Raw genomic sequence first — 20045 nt, 5'->3', positions numbered from 1 at the left:
CGCTGTTTCGATCACCAGATCTTTCTCAAGCTGTACAAAGTTATGTCACACCATATCAGCAACTACATGCCCTTAAATAACCCCCTCAATATCCCTTCACCAATCAGTCAAGTACCTGTAGCCCAGCTGTGCCCAACCTACGGCCCGCGGGCCATTTGTGGCCCGCGAGGCCAGTTTCTCTGGCCCACTCGGCCGTGTCCTGCGGAGGGAGAGGATCGGGTGGTATTGTTACAGTTATAAGTATCAGCACTCGGCAGGTAAGTAGTCCCGCGCATACACCAGCGTGAGCTCCGTATTCAGCCCCGGGTAGCGCTGGGATAGTTAGAAAGCCTCGCTCATTGGTTACTGCAGGAACCTTCCTCCAATAGGAATCAGCCTAATTCCTATTGGAGGAAGGTTCCTGCAGTAACCAATGAGCGAGGCTTTCTAACTATCCCAGCGCTACCCGGGGCTGAATACGGAGCTCACGCTGGTGTATGCGCGGGACTACGCAATACCTGCCGAGTGCGACACAACAATACCACCCAATCCTCTCCTCCGCAGGACACAGCGGGCAGCCTCAGCCGATAAGTTAGTGCTGCGCAATACCACCCTATCCTCTCCTCCTCCGCAGGACACCGCAGGCAGCCTCCTCAGCCCCACACAGAGCCAGCAGCCCCCTCAGCCCCACACAGAGCCGGCAGCCCCCTCAGCCCCACACAGAGCCGGCAGCCCCCTCAGCCCCACAATTTGGAGCCAAATATCCAGAAATTGGTTTCTGAAAAACAGCCGCAAACTTCTAATTAAGAAAATGTGCATCAAATGGTGAGTACAACAATTCTTATATTGTCGTTTTCTTTCCATTTCCAACACCATGTTAACTGTTACTAGAAAAACGTTAAAAGTTTAAAATCGAAATTTTGTATGCATGTGTTCCGGCCCTCGAGATTTTTCTTGATTTGAAGTTCGGCCCTCGGGCCAAAAAAGGTTGAGCACCACTGCTGTAGCCTATCGGATCGCTCAGGCAGCAGTGTGGACCAGAAGGAAGACTACAACTTCTAATATTCAAATCCGGACATCCCATAATGATGTCCACAACGTAACCTAAACCCACCCCCCTTGAACGGACTCAGAGGGAAACCGCTCATATCCTATGCAAATCTTATGCGCATCTGCGCATTTACATATTCAGCTTACCCCACAGCGTATGGCAGCGTGTGAGCCCAGCCGAGGCCACCTCCCGAAGATCTTGCGTCACTATGACGCGCAATCACATGTTCCTCCCGTCAGGAGGGCGTATACAACGCTCTCCTCTTAGCAACCTACATAGCGTGGCCATGGTTATATAGCAACAACTGTTTCCCAGATAGACGCCGTCGCCACACAACATGGTCATGCGCATCACAGGGAGCGTAAAAGTCGCTCACCCCATTACTCAGATGCGCATGGCCACAATATAATAACAAAGGGGCGTGCATAACGCACACATAAAGCAACATAAACGCGACATTGGCAACCAAGCCAGCGTCACGTATAAACATCAAAAAAGCTGAATATGTGAATGCGCAGATGCGCATAAGATTTGCATAGGATATGAGCGGTTTCCCTCTGAGTCCGTTCAAGGGGGGTGGGTTTAGGTTACGTTGTGGACATCATTATGGGATGTCCGGATTTGAATATTAGAAGTTGTAGTCTTCCTTCTGGTCCACACTGCTGCCTGAGTGATCCGATAGGCTACAGGTACTTGACTCTGATTGGTGAAGGGATATTGAGGGGGTTATTTAAGGGCATGTAGTTGCTGATATGGTGTGACATAACTTTGTACAGCTTGAGAAAGATCTGGTGATCGAAACAGCGCTGCTGTCGCTGTGATAAGCTTGTCATGCTTTTTAAAGAGAAATAAAGAGCTTTAAATACTACGGATGGTGCTGGCTTGACTGTGGAGGAAGCATTGGAACGTCTGGAGTGCAGAGACGCTACAAGCCATAGCACATCTATCCTTTTCTCCCCTCCTTGGGTGCTTGCTTTACACTGATTGATGTCATGCTGTGCGTTATACACGGTTTTAGCTGCATTAGACTGTTTGCATATGCTCAATAATGTGTGTTTTTGTTTTTTCTTGCAGGAGAGGAGGGGAGAGTCCACTATTGTGGCCAGCCACATGACTAATATGCACTGCAGTGTTAACTTCCTGGAGCGGCCGCTTATTGGCTGGCAGGACCACGTGATGCGGAGTTTTCAGATCACGTGCTCTCCAGTCTTTTGCCGCATGCGCCGTTTTCGTCCGATAGTATGCGTCAAAAAGTACGCATCACAGACGCATCAAGAGACGCATAACGTGGCTCTAAATAGCATCTAACTTCAAAGCTCACATGCGTTGCGTTGGGGGCACGTTATGTGACCTTAGCGTCGCATCTAACGCAGCGTCTTAGTGGGAAAGAGCCTTTAAGGTGTTTTTTTTTGGAGGGATACAGAATAGAGTTCAGCCAGCCTCCTTTTAAGAGCTTTTGCATTACTCCCCGTTTGCAGGACCAAATAAAGTTTTTCAGCCCTACAATCGGAAGTCCTTTCCCTGTTTAGGAAAAAAAGGGTAATTCGAGAAGTACCGAAATGTCAGAGGACAGGGATTCTATTGCCCTGTGTTTTTTCTAGTAAAGGAGCTACAGGGAAATTATCAGTTCATACTAAATTTAAAGAGTCTAAACCAGAAGGTAAAATACAGAAAATTCAGGATGGATTTGATCTATTATTCATCTCTTACAGAAGGACGATTTCCTAGCCTTTCTAGACTGAAAAGATGCGTATCTTCAATTACTGATACATCTGTCTTCTCAATAATACTTAAGGTTTGCCATCCAGATGGAGGAAGAGGTAAGAATGTATCAGTTTAATGCTTTGCCCTTCGGATTATCCTCAGCTCCAGAGTTGATTATGAAGGTAATGTCTGGGGTTCTGGCTACACTCAGACAGAGAAAAGTTAACATTTTGGGTTACCTTGATTTTCTGTTTTGGTGGACATCTCCCAATTCGGTAAGAGATCAGATTGTTACGACAATAGTCTTACTACAAGATCTAGGTTGGATCATTAATTGGGAGAAATCTTCCTTAATTAAATCCTGCACAGATTATACATTTGTTTGGGCTATTTCATTAGCATATCAGACATAGGGGAAGCAATTAAATTCTATCATGGCTCATTCCACAAGAGGAATTTCGACTTCCTGGGCAGAGAGGGCAGGGGCCTCTATAGATCAGATTTGCAGAGCTGCGACCTGGTCAAGTCACAATACGTTTGTAAAGCACTATCGCCTTAATGTATCTGCCTCTGCAGGTTTATCCTTCAGAAGGAAAGTTTTGCAAGCTGTGGTCCCACCCTAAGGTTTTAACTCTTGTATATCGTGTTATCCAGGGGTGCTGTCCGAAATGACGTTCTGGGAAAGACCACTTTACTTACGGTAAAGTCTTTTCCAGTAGTCATGAGGACAGCACCCCTGCAACCCGCCCTTATTTGGGTAGGAAAGAGAAATAAGTTTGTGTAAGCATCATTAAATGTCCGTGTTATCTTTTTATTAACTGAGGTACTGTGGCAGGTGTAGTATCTTATATGTGGCTGCCTATTGCTTATGCAAATTCTTCTTTTAACAGTTTCCTGTCCACAGTGGGGAAGGAGACAAGTCTCATCCAGGGGTGCTGTCCTCATGACTACTGGAAAAGACTTTACCGTAAGTAAAGTGGTCTTTTTCCGCCACCAATTAGGCTTTCTTTAGGTGGGACATTATGCCAAAAATTATTTTATTTTAAATGTGTTTTAATGGGAAAATAGGACAAAATTTGAGGAACAAAATCGATATTTTACAGTTTTCGGCCATTATAGTTGTTAAAAAATGCATGCTACCATAATTAAAATCCATGTAATTTATTTGCCCATTTGTCCTGGTTATTACACCATTTAAATTATGCCCCTATCACGATGTTTGGCGCCAATATTTTATTCGTAAATAAAGTTGCATTTTTTTTCACTTTTGTATCCATCCCTAATTACAGGCCCATAATTTATAAAATAACAGTGTTATACCCTCATGACATAAATATTTAAAGAGTTCAGTCCCTAAGGTAACTATTTATGTTTTTTTTTTTTTTTTTTTAAATTTAAATGTTTAATTTATTTTTTTACAAAAAAAAAATTGGTAACAATTGGGGAGTAATGAGTTAATTTCAAATGTAAAAATATATGATATGATATGATGTCCTCCCTTTTATCTAATTGAGCATGTCATGAGTGGCGTTGCATTCACACACCACTATATTCGCGACCATAAGTACTTTTTTTAATGTAATATTGTACAGGTTTCAGGATGCATCTGTTCTCACCCCTTTTGTGAGTATTGGATTTTTTTGTGCCGCTTTTGCGCATGCACATATATACATGTGTGTGTGCGTGTGCCTGTGTGCGGCTTTATGTTGCACTATTGTAGTTGACGGTGTTTTGGACTGAGACTCCCTCCTTGATGCCCTACTGTGCGCGCTGATCACTGATGCATTTTTGCGTCCGTGGTGTTGCGCTTATTCATTTGGGCATGGGGGGTCCATATTAATGACTAATATATATTTTGTTTGTTTATGTTTTGCACAGTTTTTTTGTATTATTTTTCTTTTGTATTATTTTGGCAAGTGTATATTTTCTCTAGTTTGGTCTCCCCTCTTGGTCGCTGGGGCCTTCCCCTTTTCCTCCCCTCTGGTTCTCTCCCCTCTGTAGGCGTCAATCGCGCCGACAGCGGCATTTGTCTTGCGATTGCCGAGCATTTGACTTGATGGTTTCGGAGTTCCGCCCCAGGGCGGTTTCCGAGATTCACGGGTCTGTGGGCCGCCAGCAGTGGCTGCCGGGGAGGCGAACCTGTATGGACACTGCCCGGATGTCGTGACGTCTTCTATCCGCTCCCCTGATCGGTGCAGAGGAGACCCGGATATGACGTCGCGCACCACCGCCGGGCTCACTGATTGGCCGCATGCATGGGGGAGACAGGGAGGCGGGTCGCCTTGGCGGCATAAGATGGATGTGACTCGGCATATAGAGAAAACTCATTTCTGCGCCATCACCTGAGGAGGCTGACAATGTAGTCAGCGAAACATGTCGTGACCTCTGGCGTTTATTCATCCATCACTTTTATGACCTATACCGCAAAGGACTGGTAACTATGATGGATTGTTTGCCTACCACAATTACTCCAAGCGTTATGAACTTATGCAGAGCATGTACGATTTGTACAGCAAAGATGTTATGGCAAAGCATTGCTCCACTTTGATTCAATCCCCTTGCAAGAGTTCTGATGAACTGGGTGATATGAACGATTTGCTTTCCTCTTCCAATCTGCGAGTGAGATTGTGGAACGTATGGAGGATTATAGAGATAGTTTGACTGGATAACTACACTGTCTCTTTGAAATAGTTGGAAAATTGAGAGTTGGTCTTTTGATCCGGGACATCATGCTGGGCGACACCATCCAAATTTTGACCCATGCCAAACACGCTAGCTGCTGCTAACATATGCGGATCTCCGTATCTTGCTTTGCTGCCATTTAACATATACTCAGCTTGTGGGATTGTGCAATTCATCTACAACCATCACTATTTTTTGCTGTCCTTTTGCTGCTTTTTTGCTGCTTTTTGGCTGCTGTTTTGCTGCTTACTGCTTGACCATTTAATCCACACCCCAGTAACTTTGCGGTTTTTTGGAGGACTGCAGCCTCCGTTAGGTCATTAATTGTGCTAAATGAATATAATTTTATTAGTTTGTTGTGAGCTCTATTTAATGTTTTTCTAAGACATTTGTGTATATGTTGTGTGTTTTTGATAAATAAATAGAAGTTTTTTGTATGCACCCAAGAGCCAATCCTCATCCTTTATTATTTTTACATGTATATTTGTTGGCATGGTGCATACTTAAGACATGTTGTAGGTTTAGATTCTTTATCAGACTTATTAATGGTATGATGAACTTTTCTCTCGGGATCCCCAGTCTGTGTAATTTGGAATATGTAAAAATATATGTATTTGTATATAAAAAATGTTTTTGACTGTAGTTTTACTATTTGGCCACAAGATAGCCACAGTAATTTTTTGTGAATGGTCCTGTAAGCGTAGTAAGTACGCTTACAGGAAGTGTAGTGTGGATGGGAAACTTTTTTTTTTTTTACTACACAATGAACGCACAGCTTCTCCTGGAAGCAGCCAGATCATTGCTGTGGGGACTTAGATCAAGAACGGGAACTGTGTTCCCGTTCATTGATCTCCTGGCGAGCGGGCGGCGATGTGCGAGCGGGAGCCGATGTGCGAGCGGGAGCGCGGGTAGTGGCGGGGGTGCGTATGCGCTCCAGGTGGGGAAATGAAGTTAAAAGGAGCGTAGATATACTGTACCCGGTCGGCGAAGTGGTTAATCCGCGTTTTGATCAGAGGTTTATTTCATCTGGCTTAAAGTGAACCTTAAGTCTTGCCACAATAGCAGTATAGAGGGTGCTATTGTGGCCGGGAATGCGAAGAATCACTCGCGTTCCCAGCCTGTTGGCGCCTGTCGCCGAAATCGAAAGTAGCAGCCGGCGGGGACAGGAGGATCGGAGCGAGGCTGCGAGGGCACCATACAGCTGCAGGGGGCTGAGGGAAGCCCCAGGTGAGTAAAACTCATTTTTTTTTTTACTTAAAGAAAACCTGAACTGAAAATTAAAAGTCAAAATAAGCATACACAAGTCATACTTCCCTTCCATGTAGTCTACTCCTCAGTGTCTTTCTCCTCTCCCGCGTCCTGTTTGTTCACTGTGATCAAGGGAATTTTCCGTCCTCCATTTTGAAAATGGCCATTACCCATAACAGCTTTCTGGTCAGCACACAGTTAAACTGTAACATCGCCCACTTGAGCCATAGGGAAACATGGACATTACCTGGTACATCAGTTTTCCTCTCAGCTATAACTGACAGCAACTGATATTTTACTGACAGCAACAGATATATTTCAGATCTGACAAAATATTGTCAGAACTGGAAGGGATAATTGTCAGAAGAAAATGGTGAGCTTCTGAGAGGAACTGATGGCAAGGTAACTATGTAATGTTCATTTGAAGTTACCTCGTGTTTATTTTAAATATTTTACTCAGTACAGGTTCTCTTTAATCCTTAGCTGGGAGGTTAAAAAGTAGGTGTGGCTAGTGGGTGGTACAACAAGCGCTCTATAAAATCTTTATTTTGCGCCTCATTCTTTGCTACAATTCTCTAGCGCTCCCTAAAGTGTGTCCCAGCTCGCCGGTGCCACTGTATTATAATGCAGTCCCAGCACCCCCAAATCTCTTTATCTTTCTATCCTTCCGCCTGGCAGTGTTACTTTCTGTTGCCCCTCCAAGGAGCAGTACTGTGGGGGTAAGATGCAATTTGGCGTCCAGCTATTGCTGGTGTCCGAATTGCCCTATTTTTATCGTAATTTAGCCTCCATCTTATGCCGCTGCCCAGATTACTCACAGTGCTGCTATAGCTGTAATTCACATTACAACCTATAGTGGTGCCCGAATATCCTCAGCCACTTGGCACCTGACTCGCCAGGACTCCCTATAGGCTAATTTAGCCAAAGGAACGCTGCAGGGAGAATGGTTGGGCTGTATATAAGGGGATTATCAAAAACAACAACAACAAAGTTGAAGTAAAGCATACACTGAAAGGATGGCACAGCCCACTTAAAGGATACCTGAAGTGACGTGACATGTGATAGACCTGTACAGTGCCAAGCACACAAATAACCATGCTGTGTTCCCTTTTTTCTTTCTCTGTCTGAAAGAGTTAAATATGAGGTATGTAAGTGGCTGACTCAGTCCTGACTCAGACAGGAAGTGACTACAGTGTGACCCTCACTGATAAGAAATTCCCCCTTTTCTCTCTCTTGCTCTCAAAAGCCATTTTCTGCTAGGAAAGTGTTTTTTATAGTTGTAATTTCTAATCAGTGAGGGTCACACTGTAGTCACTTCCTGTCTGAGTCAGGACTGAGTCAGTCACTTACATACCTGATATTTAACTCTTCAGACATAGAATGAAAAAAACAGCATAGTTATTTGTGTGCTATGTCACATGTCACTTTGGGTATCCTTTAAAGAGGAACTTTAACCCAATCAGTAGCCAACACCCCCTTTCCCATGAGGAACCTTTACACCTTTTCTTGAATAGATCGGGGGGGGGGGGGGGGGGTCCTGTGTGGCTGATATTGTGGTGAAACCCCTCCCAAAGTGTGATGTCATGACCATGGCCCTGACAGTTTGCTGTCTGTGAACCTCGTTGCATTATGGGAAATAATGGCTTTTTCCAAGTGCCAAGCAAGCAGTATCTCCCTTTGTGCATAGAACTCTCAGTAAATGGACATTCAGTACAGATCAGCTGACAGAACTTAATATGTCACCACCATACATTTCAGAATGTTAATCAGGGAGGGGAAAGATTTTACAATGGGCGAACACTGACTAAATAATCTGTAAATGAATATTGTAAACAATAAGCTATTTTAATAATTCTGTTATTTTCACTCCAGTTCGTCTTTAATATGGGTGTACGCTATATATTTGTGTGTTATTGTGGGGTTAGAGATGGGCTCCCTGCAGTCACAACCTCAGGGTATGAGGCTCTCTGTGGTTGGGTAAATTCTGGCATTTTTCTTTTGTGGTCCCAACTCATTTGGATAGCAGGCAGCCTGTACTGTACAGTAGAAGAATCTCTGATCCACAGGGAGACCACCGGGAAGCCATATAGGTTTACATTATAAATATATGTGAATAGATTCCAGGGAAAACAGTTTGTGATACAAAATAATGTTTATTTTCAAGCTTTTCCACTGTAGCGAATTAGGCGGGCTCTCACTGTGATCTTGGAGTATACTGATTGGCCTGTGCTTTGTATCTTCAGATCTTGCAGTGGAAGAGATCGGCTGGGACCTCTGCAGATGTGTGACGTGACTTGGCTGACCAGCCACCCCTATAATCCACTGGCTGTGGGGCAGTATGTCAATAACTGCTCTAATGGTAAGTCTGCTCATCCTGTCACCAGCCTTTTGTTTCATCTGCCATTCATTTGTTAAAGCAAATGTCCCTATGCTGTAAAATTTGGTAGGGAATTTGCAGTGGATGTTCCATTCTCAGTTTACGGGAGAATCTAATTTGTGGCTTTTGGATGATTGTAGTTGTGTTCTGGTTATTTGGACTGGAAAAAAAGGTCGCAGGGGGATAGCCGCTGGTAGAATAACGGTAAAATTACTGAGATTTTACTACTTAATTCTGTTAGTAAAATATTATTAATCATTATTTTACGGCAACTTACCTAACCCTACTCTCACACAGAACCCTCCCTCTACCGATGCCAAGGTGTCACCTAACCCACCCAGCCACAAGGCCACGATTGGCAATGAAGGGAAATTTGGTCGCGCGAGGGCACGTGATAAAATCACAGGCGCCAAGGCTTCCTGCTATGCAAATTGAACCCAAATTACTCTTCATTGCCACAAATCACAGCTTTTATAATGGGCCCCATGGCAACTCTCTTTTTCCAAGGTGGCTCCTGCACTCATTTTTTCGTGCTTGTGGTTGGCATGTATGTTGTGTGTCTGAGTAAATGAAGTGGAGTTTTTCCTCAGTAAAGGAGGCAAATTTAAATAATACTTTCAGTGCAAATCCCTGCATTGTGATGTTAGTAACATACCCAATTGTCCTATTATATCCCTGCCCACCACCTTTTCCAAATCTGCGCTTACCTGCAATGAAGAGACGTAGATCATAAGGTCTTAAAGAGCACTTGTTGCTCCAACTGTTCAGTTGCTCCTACACCACTGTCTTATCTGAGATGGATCATCCTTGGTGACTTCGTCTGGGCTGATGACACTCAATCTCAAGATGCAAATGAACTAATAAATCTCATGGGTGGACTAGGCTTCACACAAGTTGTAAAATCTGCTACCCACAGAGGAGGGCATTCTCTAGAGTTACTGTTCCACCTAGGAATGGACATTAGTAACATAACAGTAACCCCACTGGTGTGGTCAGACCATCACATAATACAGTTTTCTATTGAACATCATCCTATCAAGCAGCACCCTAAGGAAACAATCAAAATACGTCCCCTGAATAAATTAACACCGGAGAGGATAACTGCCAACCTGGATTTTACAAATCTGATCCATAGTCAAATGGACCCAAACACTCTAGTAACCCAGTACAACAACATGATATATGAAACACTTGACAGTATTGCCCCATGGCGCACCAAATCAGCAACCAAAAAGCAGAAAGCTAATTAGTTTGACAAAACCATCATGGATCTAAAAAAGAAAGGGCGCAGACTAGAAACAGTGGCGTAAATTAGGGTCTGAGGAGCACAAATCTACAACAAACACAATTGCTAACTCCCAGCTAGCTGGGAGTTAGCAATTGTGTTTGTTGCAGTTAGCATTTAGTTTAGAGGTGGTGGGGGTGAGTTTCCTGGAGGTGAGAGGTCCAGGGCTTGCCCACACTTCCCTCTAGCTATCGCATGGTGGTTTGGGGGCCCCAGCTATTGAGAGAGACCTGGGGCCCCCGGCTGTCGTGCTGACCAGTGTTTGTGAGCACAAATCTAGCCTAGTTCAACACCTCAGACAATACCAACAAGCAATAACCAAGAAAAAATCAGACTTTATCTCGCACAAAATATCTACAGCCAACAACAGAGCTGCTCAACTCTTCCACACAGTGGAATCACTCTGCAATCCTTACTGCCTAAAAGCCCCAACCACATTCTCCAGGGAAAGGTGTGAAGAATTCTCTGCCTTCTTCACAAACAAGGTGTCTACCATCTGTGCCAGCATTACACCAACAACCTCAATTGACCGCTGGACTTTGCATATGCCTACTACTGTACCACCATGGCAAGTCTTTGACACTCTGAGTGAAGAAGGAATTCTCATTCAAAGTCTCCGCCCCACTACCTGTGACCTGGATCCTGGCCCAACTAGATCCTTAACCTTCCTGGCGGTAAGCCCGAGCTGAGCTCGGGCTATGCCGCGCAGGAAGATATCTCAGCCCCTGGTGGGGCGATTTGCACACTTTAAACTGCTGTACGCGCAGCTAGCACTTTGCTAGCCGCGCGTACAGCTCGATCGCCGCCGCTCTGCGGCGATCGCCCGCACGCAGCGGCACAAGAGGGCCCCCCCCCCCACCAGAGCCCTGCGCTGCCCGGACCAATGAGTTCCGGGCAGCGCTATGGGCTGGATCGGAGACGTCTGACGTCAGGACGTCGGCTGACGTCCATGAAGTCATTCCGATCGTCGCCATGGCGACAGGAGAAGCCAAACAGGGGAGCGCGTTATATACGCGTTCCCCTGTTTGCTTTTGATGCCGGCGACGATCGCACTAGAGGGACACATGCGCCCTCTAGTGGTGTTTCATGTAGCTACCACTCTGGTAGCTTTACATGAAACAAAAAAAAAAAATTTAAAAAAAAAAGGATTTTTGCCTAAGTGGCAAAAAAAATTAACCGCCAGGAGGGTTAATGCAGTGCCCAGAGCTGATCAGGCCAGCACTTCACAAAATAACTCAGTGCTCCTTGCAAAGTGGACTTTTCCCAGAAGAACTAAAGAAAGCAATCATAAAACCCTTCTTGAAGAAACCATCACTAGATCCTGATTCTGTGACCAACTACAGACCTGTTGCAAACTTACCATTCCTATCAAAAGTTATCGAGAAAGCTGTCGCCAACCAGCAAGAAGCCAGGCTTACAGATAACATCTTTGACACTTTTCAGGCAGGATTCAGGAAAAGGCACAGCACTGAAACGGCATTAGTCCGAGTAATGAAGGATCTACTTACTGCAAGGGACAAGGGTGATTGCTCAGTTCTGATTCTTCTCGACTTGTCTGCAGCATTTTATACTGTGGATCATGAAATAATAATCCAGCGACTGAAGAATTACTGTGGCCTAAGGGGTACTGTTCTTAGCTGGTTTCAGACCTTCTTATCTGGCAGGACACAGCAAGTATGTCTGGGCACACACTACTCTAATCCAGTGCCACTTCCCTATGGAGTTCCACAGGGTTCTGTACTATCACCATTACTCTTTGCAGTCTACATGCTCCCACTGGGCAAAATAATCCAGAACTATGGCCTAGGATACCATTGTTATGCAGATGACAATCAACTGTATCTGTCCTTCAAGCCTGGCACCCAAGACCCATCAGCATCCATAAATGTATGTCTAGTGGGTTTACAAAATTGGATGAACACCAGCTGGTTGAGGCTGAACTCTGACAAAACAGAGGTGTTGGTGGTAGGTGGTCCACACATGATGGATAAAGTTCAAAACACTCACCACCTCAAACTAGCAATTGGGGGAGATACCGTACAGTATAAAGACTCCTTTGGGTGATCCTGGATGGAAATCTAAAACTCAGACAGCAGGTATCAGCTGTTGTTAAGTCTTCCTTCTTCCATCTAAGAAATATAGCGAAAATCAAACACCTTATCCCAGCTGAAGACCTACCTGCCCTGTTCATCTGATCTAGAGATAAGGTTCTGCGCCCCTTACAGCTAGTACAGAATGCTGCAGCCAGACTCCTAGCCAATGCCCCCCGCAGCTCACACATCACCCCAGTACTGCAAACTCTTCACTGGTTGCCAGTAAAATGGAGAATCAATTTTTAAGATCTGCCTGCTGACATTCAAGGCCCTAAACCACATGGGACCCAAATACATAACAGATCTATTGGCACTTTATGCCCCTCCACGCACCCTCCGCTCTGCCAACAAGATGAAGCTGGTTATTCCCAGGATACACTTAACATTTGGTGCCCGGGCCTTTTCCTACGCAGCCCCTACTTTATGGAACTCACTTCCACAATCAGTACGAGAGGCTCCTTCTCTGGACAGCTTTAAAAAAAGGCTAAAAACTCACCTCTTTTCCCGAGCCTTTGAGACTGCATAATGCGAGCGAGTCCCCAGGGAGAAAAGCGCTATAAAAATAATATTATTATTGTTACCACTTAGCAGTCCTCATATCAAAATATGCATTTGTAAGTATAAGCCTTATATTCTATAAAATAAAAGGTTTTACTAAGCACACATTGAAAAATATTAAAACTTACATTTCGGGTCTAGATAAAGCAATGGAACCTACAACCAGTTACCAGCATTCTAAATAACATACAGCTGCCTCCTTTCAACCTAACCAGTTTAACTCTTGCTTTGTTAGTGATTTGTGTGTTGATCTTTATATTGGTTTTATCCATAACCAAATTTAGCTAGGTGTACGCCCCAGCATCCTCTAATGCTTACTAGTTCCTAATAGGGATTGTAAATGACATGTAAGTAATTCAGAGTTGATGCAGCATTATGCAAATTTTGTATGCAAATGTATTCAGCTTGAAAATGGACCGATTAGATTGATCTGCTTTCAACTGCATGAATGTAAATACAGAATGTACATCATTTTCCATTTTCTGAATTATTTTCATTTCACCAGGGCCAGATATACAAGTCAGAGGCCGATAGGCACAGGCGTCCTGGTGTCCCAAACTCCGCCCCTAACCACAGGCCACACCCCAAGTAAAAACTATTCTGAACTCGAATCACTTCCTTATGTCTTGGAAGACAAAACAAGAAACTGAGAGCCCAATCTCGTGTAGTATATTCAGTGGGTCTGAGTGTGTTTTACGTAAATGAGATTATACTCACAAGTGTGGGTCACCTCACAGGCGACCACTGGAAAGGCAGGTGGGGAGAATTATTACCTCACCCCACTTAGGTTTAAAAAGTCGCTCTCTGTAGATAGGAAAAACGGGGATACACCCCTCCACCAAGGGTGGACAAGATCAATGATAACACAGGGATAACAGAGGCGCCAATAAAGAATAAAATGTGTTAAAAAACATTTAAAAGCAAGGAAATGGGTGGATTCACCTCCCCCAAGTACATAAATGACCAGGCAATGTAAGCAGTTTATAAATATAACTAGAATATTTATTTAAAACAATTCTCCAAATATGATGCAACGTGTTTCACGGGCCAAACATCCCGCTTCATCAGCCAATTGAACAAGGAGAACTCAGTTGAAGGTCTAAGACTTTGCTAGAGCGCCTCTGTAGCACTTCCTTATGTCACTAACTGTCCTTGGAATCTTACACTCTAATCACCGTCTCCTATCATCTGTCATTCCTCTCCTAGAGAAAGCAGCCAATGTGTGCTACCAGGAATTCGATGTACCGGATTCTTTCCCAGTCGAGCTGAGGCAATACATCCCGAATATTCACTATTCCCGCGAGAGCGACGGGTCTGTATACAGATTTTACTATGTGCAGTATGAAGCCTCTCCATCTTTCTGCTCTCTGGCTCCTTTTTGCCTTATGTGTTTTTTTCATCCCTTTTTTTTTTTATTATTCTGTATTTTTTTGTTCAACCTCTTGCTCTGCCCCTTTTATTCACGATTCTTCACGGGGTTTTTTTTTTGTAATGTCTTTTTTTTATCACTTGTTTTCTTTCCCGCCCTTTTCTGTAATTATACTTCTCTTTATTCCTTCTCTCCCTCACTTTTTTTTTCTTTTGCATGTTTTTGCAAACCCTCCCCTCCCAGTACAATCTCTTCTGATCCCGAGCTGAGAATGACAGTGGTTTTCCAGTAGCTTTTTTTTTTTTAAGCATTACATGAGTTGGGTATGTGGGGTGGGAGTAGTGTAAAGGGTTGTCCACAGTTCTCCTTTAAAGTAAACATGTGGGGATAGTTAAAGAGAACCAGAGGAAACACCCTCATGTATTTCACCATATATATCAATGGGAAACATAACAGTAAACACCTCCTCTGCTCTTTGTTTCATTCTTCTCTGCTCATTCTGCCTGTTATCAGAAGGCAGAGCCAGGAGGGGGCAGACTTGGGCTTGAAAAGACACCAGAGAAGACAGACTCAGCTATAATCATTCGTGGCAAAGCTCGACTGAATCCTCAGTGAGGGATTCTTATCAGAGCTGTTAACAGGCAGACTAACCAGTGAAAAATGAAACAGAGCAGAGTAGGTGTTTACTGTCATGTTGCCACTGATCTATATGGTAAAATACATGAGGGTGCTTCGTCTCTGGTTCTCTTTAAGTCAATAATGTAAATACTTAACTCGGGAGATCCTCCCAAGGCTTCCCCCGGCCGATTTAACATGGGACCCCCTAAATTAGTGGCCGTGCTGCTTTTTGAAGACCAGAGTGGCCGCACTGCGCAGGCTCAGGATGGCTCACGCCTGTGTGGAAAAAGCCAAACCCATTTGGGCTCCACAGAAAAAGCTGAGCCCGTTCAGGCTCTGTGTTTATGCACTGGCATGAGCCATCTGTACCTGTGCAGTGCGGCCGAAGGCTTGTGGGGGTCTCGGCACTGGAATGGCAAGGAGGGCGATGGGGGAAGACTCTGGAGGATTCAGAAGCTTCCCTCTCTAATCACTTTTTTCCCTTCAGGCTTCCTTTTAAAGGGATCCTTAAGTCACCTTAAAAAAAAAAAGTTTCCCTTACCTGGGGCTTCTACCAGGCCCCCTGCAGTGTTCTGTGCCCGCGTAGCCACTCACCGATGCTCCATTCCCCTGCCGGGGGTTAGTTTGTTTTTTGCCGACTCGGAGGGCCACAACGATTGCGCAGCCCAGGCCACACGTATCTTTGCACATGTTTTCATCCGCATCAGTGTCCTGCACCTGCGCAGGACGCTATTGCAGACGGGAATGCGTGCCTCCTAGCCGGCAAAAATGGAACTAACCCCCGCCAGGGGACTGGAGCAGTGGTAAGTGGCTAGGTGGGCACAGGATGGCTGGAAGGGGCTGGTAGAAGCCTCAGGTAATTGAAACCCTTTTTCAGGTGACTTAAGGATCCCTAGGGTCAATTTTAAATGTTTAAATCCCAACTTAACTCAAAACTTAACAAGGCAAATTCTGAAAGCACTCATGCTGATAACATTTTTTCAAGTTCATATTCTAAGCTATGCAGATATCTACACCAGTTTTAGGAATCTACCTCTTGTAGAAAACTAGCACAGATGAGTTTTTGACAGTTGCTCACCACTAACTTCCCGTGGACTAGAGTCCCACCTCTCCATGAAGACACATGCTTTTCACTGTAGTGTAGGAATGGTGAAAAATCAAGCTGCAGCGTGGTGGCACTCATTTATCCCATGAAGTAGGTGTTCTGCTCACCACACTGTTTGTATTCATTTATTCACCTGAGTGCGATTAGAATTTGCATCATTCATTTGTAGTTGAGCGTTAAGTTTTGCTAGATTCTGCAGCGTTAAAGTTTTGCTCTCATGTATGAGAGGGGCTTCTTTCTCTGTTTGAGGTTTCATTAATCTTTTATTATGGAGAAAGCAGCAGAAGCTATTGTAGACATGCAGCAATGAGAAGAACAGAACTGGAACAACAATGGGAGATCGCACTGCTGGACCTCCTCAATCTGTAAAGCCTAGTACACAGGTATGAGGCATGTCATCCGGCAGGGATCGAGAACTGATCTATATGGAGGGCCAACCGAGCAGTGCAGGAGTGATGTCACGCGACTAGCAGACTAAGTGAGAACAATGCTCTTGGCCAAAGCCATCGGCAAGGTTTATTGTTTGCCTAGGCATCAGTGGGTGGCCGAACACACTAGATTCTTGGAAGAGGTGGTGGTTATGGGCCGCCTTGGCCATGTTTCATCTAGCGTGTGTAGGAAGCTAAAGAAGTTGGTGGGGTTTGGGTGGACAACTGAGCACACAAGGAAAATACGACTTGGTCTAATTTCACCTATGTGAGGCTGTCAAAAACTGCTTTATTGTAGAAGTACATCTGGTAGTCTGGTGACCTGTATTGACTCTCATGGTTTACTCCATTTTTTCTTTTTATTAATTTTAGACCATTACGCTGTGTTGTTCTTGTTGCTCTCAGAGACATCGTGTGTGGCGAAGAGCTCTTCTCAAACTATTTCACAATAGTTCGCTAGCAGAAGACACAGGCGTCGACCACAAGATGCAGGTGGAGGCTGTTGGATATGTTCCTCAGCCTGTGCGGTCCTGGAAGGAAGTTGTGAGCTTTCTACCATCCCACTTTCACTAACCCTGACTCTGCCGCCATCCATAGTTAATGGTAATGCCAAGTTACAGGATTTATTTTTATGGAATCCTTACCTGTGGAAACCCCTGGCTGCTGGACTCTTCATAAAATTAGTGTTGGACATTTCATTAATGTGCCAGCTTCCAGATGAAATGAAGCTCCACCTCTTCCTGCTAAATCCAGGCCACTTTAGTCTGTTGTGGTATGTCTGGTGCAGAATGCACCACCTCAACCTCCGGGAGGGAGGGACAGCAGCTCCACGTCAGCTAAATGATGATGAGGCCCGAGGATGTCTTGAAGCAAAGCTACCTACTGCAGCCAAGGAGATCAGCAGAACTGCCAGGCAACTCGTATTAAAAGAAAATAAATATGGCAGCCATCATATCCCTCTAACTTCAGGCGTACTTTAATGACTGTGTGTTATTTTGATGGGGCAGCAACGTTTATACTGTTATATAAGTTGTACAATGACTACATTACTTTGTATCAAAGTGTAAAATTGTCAATGGTTTCCCAGTAAAAAGATATAAAATATTTACAAAAATGAGTTGTGCTCTTGTGAGATATTGTAATACAATATATGCTATTGTCTTTAGCAGCCACTTGCATAATTAAGCAGCATGTCCCCCAATAACAAATATGCAGTATATATTCCCTAACACAATTATGCTATATGTCCACCAAATAACACGATTATGCAGCATGTGCCTGATTAAGCTGCAGTTGTCTCCCAAAATAGTCTCACCTTTCAGTGCTGCATCAGCGTCACTCATTCATCAGCTCACTACTTATCGTTCACTGTTCTACTCCCACTGAGGCTTTTATCCTCTAACGTCTCCCTATTTGGCTCCTACACATAGCACCTCCCCCCACCCCATTAGCAACACACTGCATATGGGAAAAGAGAATAAACAGGTTGTTGAGAGAGTGGTGTAGCTGAGTCCCAGTCCCAGAACCCTCGTTTGGATATATTAGTGTATGTCCACATGTGCTCTAAATCACATGCAATAGGGGGTTTTTAAGCACCAACTGCGCCAGTGTTTAAAGGACATTCAGAAACAAAAAACAATGTGTAATGTACATACTTTTCTTAGTAATGGTGCCCTTCGGCAGGTTGTGCCCACCATTCCCCCCCATCCAGCTCCTTTCATCCATTATAAGTCCCGTCAGAAGGACTAGTAATAGTCAAGACCTTTGAACCGGGAGTAATGAGCCTCGTCCTTGCACAGTACTCTCCCCATAGCACTGACCTTACTCCTGGTGTCTGCACATGCACGAGGGCCATTACTTTCTGTTCAAAGGTCCTGACAGTGACTAGTACTAGTTGGAGCCTATTAATGGGACTGATCATGAATGAAAGGGGGGGGGGGATGCCATTTTGTTTCACCTCTAAGTGCTAGCTTTCTAAGCACATTGCTAACTGTTGCTATAAAGTCTACCTCGCACCTGGTGCCAATATACAGAACAGGTGTTCCCCCCTTTCTAGTAACTTGATTTCTGCATACTGTTTACAGTGGAGTGATAAAGAAAAAAACCATCAAAAATCTATCTATGCCAACTAGGTAATGATGTCACCACAGCTCTCCAGTGAAAGGTGTACTTTAAAGAAAAATTACAATCTAGCATAACTTCCTGAGAGCTGATGATTCTGCACAACTTGGTATCATCTGCAAAAATAGCAACATTACTTTTCACTTCATCTACGAAACTGCAGGCATCTTGTAGCACTCGCAATCCTGATCCAGCCGTCAGGTGTTCCATGACTTCTCCCACAGTAACTGCTGGGAGAGGCTCGGCATCCAAGGGCAGCGATCCGGGCGGGGGGAGTTTGGAGATGGATGTTGGTTGATGATAGGAGACTGCCTGCTGGGTATGGCAGTCCATGAGGAGGCATGCCTTCGCTGTATGGAGCAGCATGTGTTGAGGCCCACAATACCAGTAAATTCCCTTCCCCAGCCGATGCAGTGTAGCACAAACAAATCCTCTTGGATTGGAACACCTGACAACTGGATCAGGTGATTGACAGCTACAGGAAGTGGTGGGATGGGGAGGATTTTGCAATAGCGACTTTAGGGAGCAGAAGTGCGTCTTATGGTCCGAAAAATACTGTACAGTGAAGAGTGCTGGACCCATTGCCGACTCCTGTGAGACCCCACTGCTAGCAATCACCCATTTTGATTATTATCCATTAACAACTTTTTTTTTGCTTACTTTCCATTAGCCAGTTTCTAATCCATGCACACAGATTCTTTCCCAGAGCTTGCATTCTGAAGTTCTGCACCAGTTGTAGTGAACTGTATCAAAGGCATCTACAGCATTCCCAATATCTACATTAGCGTTCACCACCACATAAAAGTTGAGCATATTAGTCAAACAGGACCTGTCCTTAACCTCCTTGGCAGTAATCCCGAGCTAGGGTCGGGGTGGAAAACCACAGCTCATAGCAGTAATCCTGACCTGTGCTCAGGGTAGTTGCCGGAGGCTGTATGCGCAGAGCAATACGCGCAGCCGGCGTTTCTACATACCTCCCGAGGGATCGCGACATCTGCTGCCAGTTATCCACTCCTCCAAGGCTCTGCTTCCTCCTGGCAATCTCACTTTAGAATAGTTGCAGCACCACCCGGAGGATGGAGGGATAACTGCAGCACTGGAGCCAGGGAGGTGAGTGTAGAACTGTTGCAGATCTCCCTGCACACATGATTTTTTTTTTTTTTTTTTTCCCCCAGGTTTTAGGGTCTAAAAGGGTGCAAAAAAATGCACCTCTTTTTAAATCCTAAAATCTGTAAAGAATCAATGCCAAGGGGTTAAGTAAACCCATGTTGATGCTGAGAAATTAGATTATTCCGTGCTATGAAGTCTTGCATAGCATGACTAGTTTGCACCACTAATGGTGAACGACAACTGATCTGAGGCCGGTTTTACACCGGAGGCAAGCATTTTGGTGTGATGCACCGCCCCCCCCCCCCATCGTGTTGTGA

The 20045-nt window shown here is 44.6% G+C and overlaps 1 protein-coding gene across 3 annotated transcripts in view; it reads left to right on the top strand.

The window, feature by feature from the left end:
* Positions 1-17614, top strand: part of SETD9 (SET domain containing 9) — a 29116-nt gene extending 11502 nt beyond the window's left edge. For 2 of the 3 annotated variants that reach the window (XM_068271831.1, XM_068271833.1), the window contains exons 4-6: positions 8908-9023; positions 14184-14289; positions 16870-17614. In XM_068271831.1, coding sequence (XP_068127932.1) covers positions 8908-9023; positions 14184-14289; positions 16870-16957 — 310 coding nt within the window. In that variant the 3' untranslated portion in view covers positions 16958-17614. The remainder of the gene's footprint in view (positions 1-8907; positions 9024-14183; positions 14290-16869) is intronic. The other variant, XM_068271832.1, reaches the window with a different exon arrangement.
* Positions 17615-20045: the final 2431 nt, after the last annotated feature.

Source organism: Hyperolius riggenbachi, chromosome 1, assembly GCF_040937935.1.
Source record: "Hyperolius riggenbachi isolate aHypRig1 chromosome 1, aHypRig1.pri, whole genome shotgun sequence".
Lineage (NCBI taxonomy): Eukaryota > Metazoa > Chordata > Amphibia > Anura > Hyperoliidae > Hyperolius > Hyperolius riggenbachi.
Note: the sequence above shows the minus strand (reverse complement) of the source record. Positions and strands in the feature narration are given on the sequence as shown.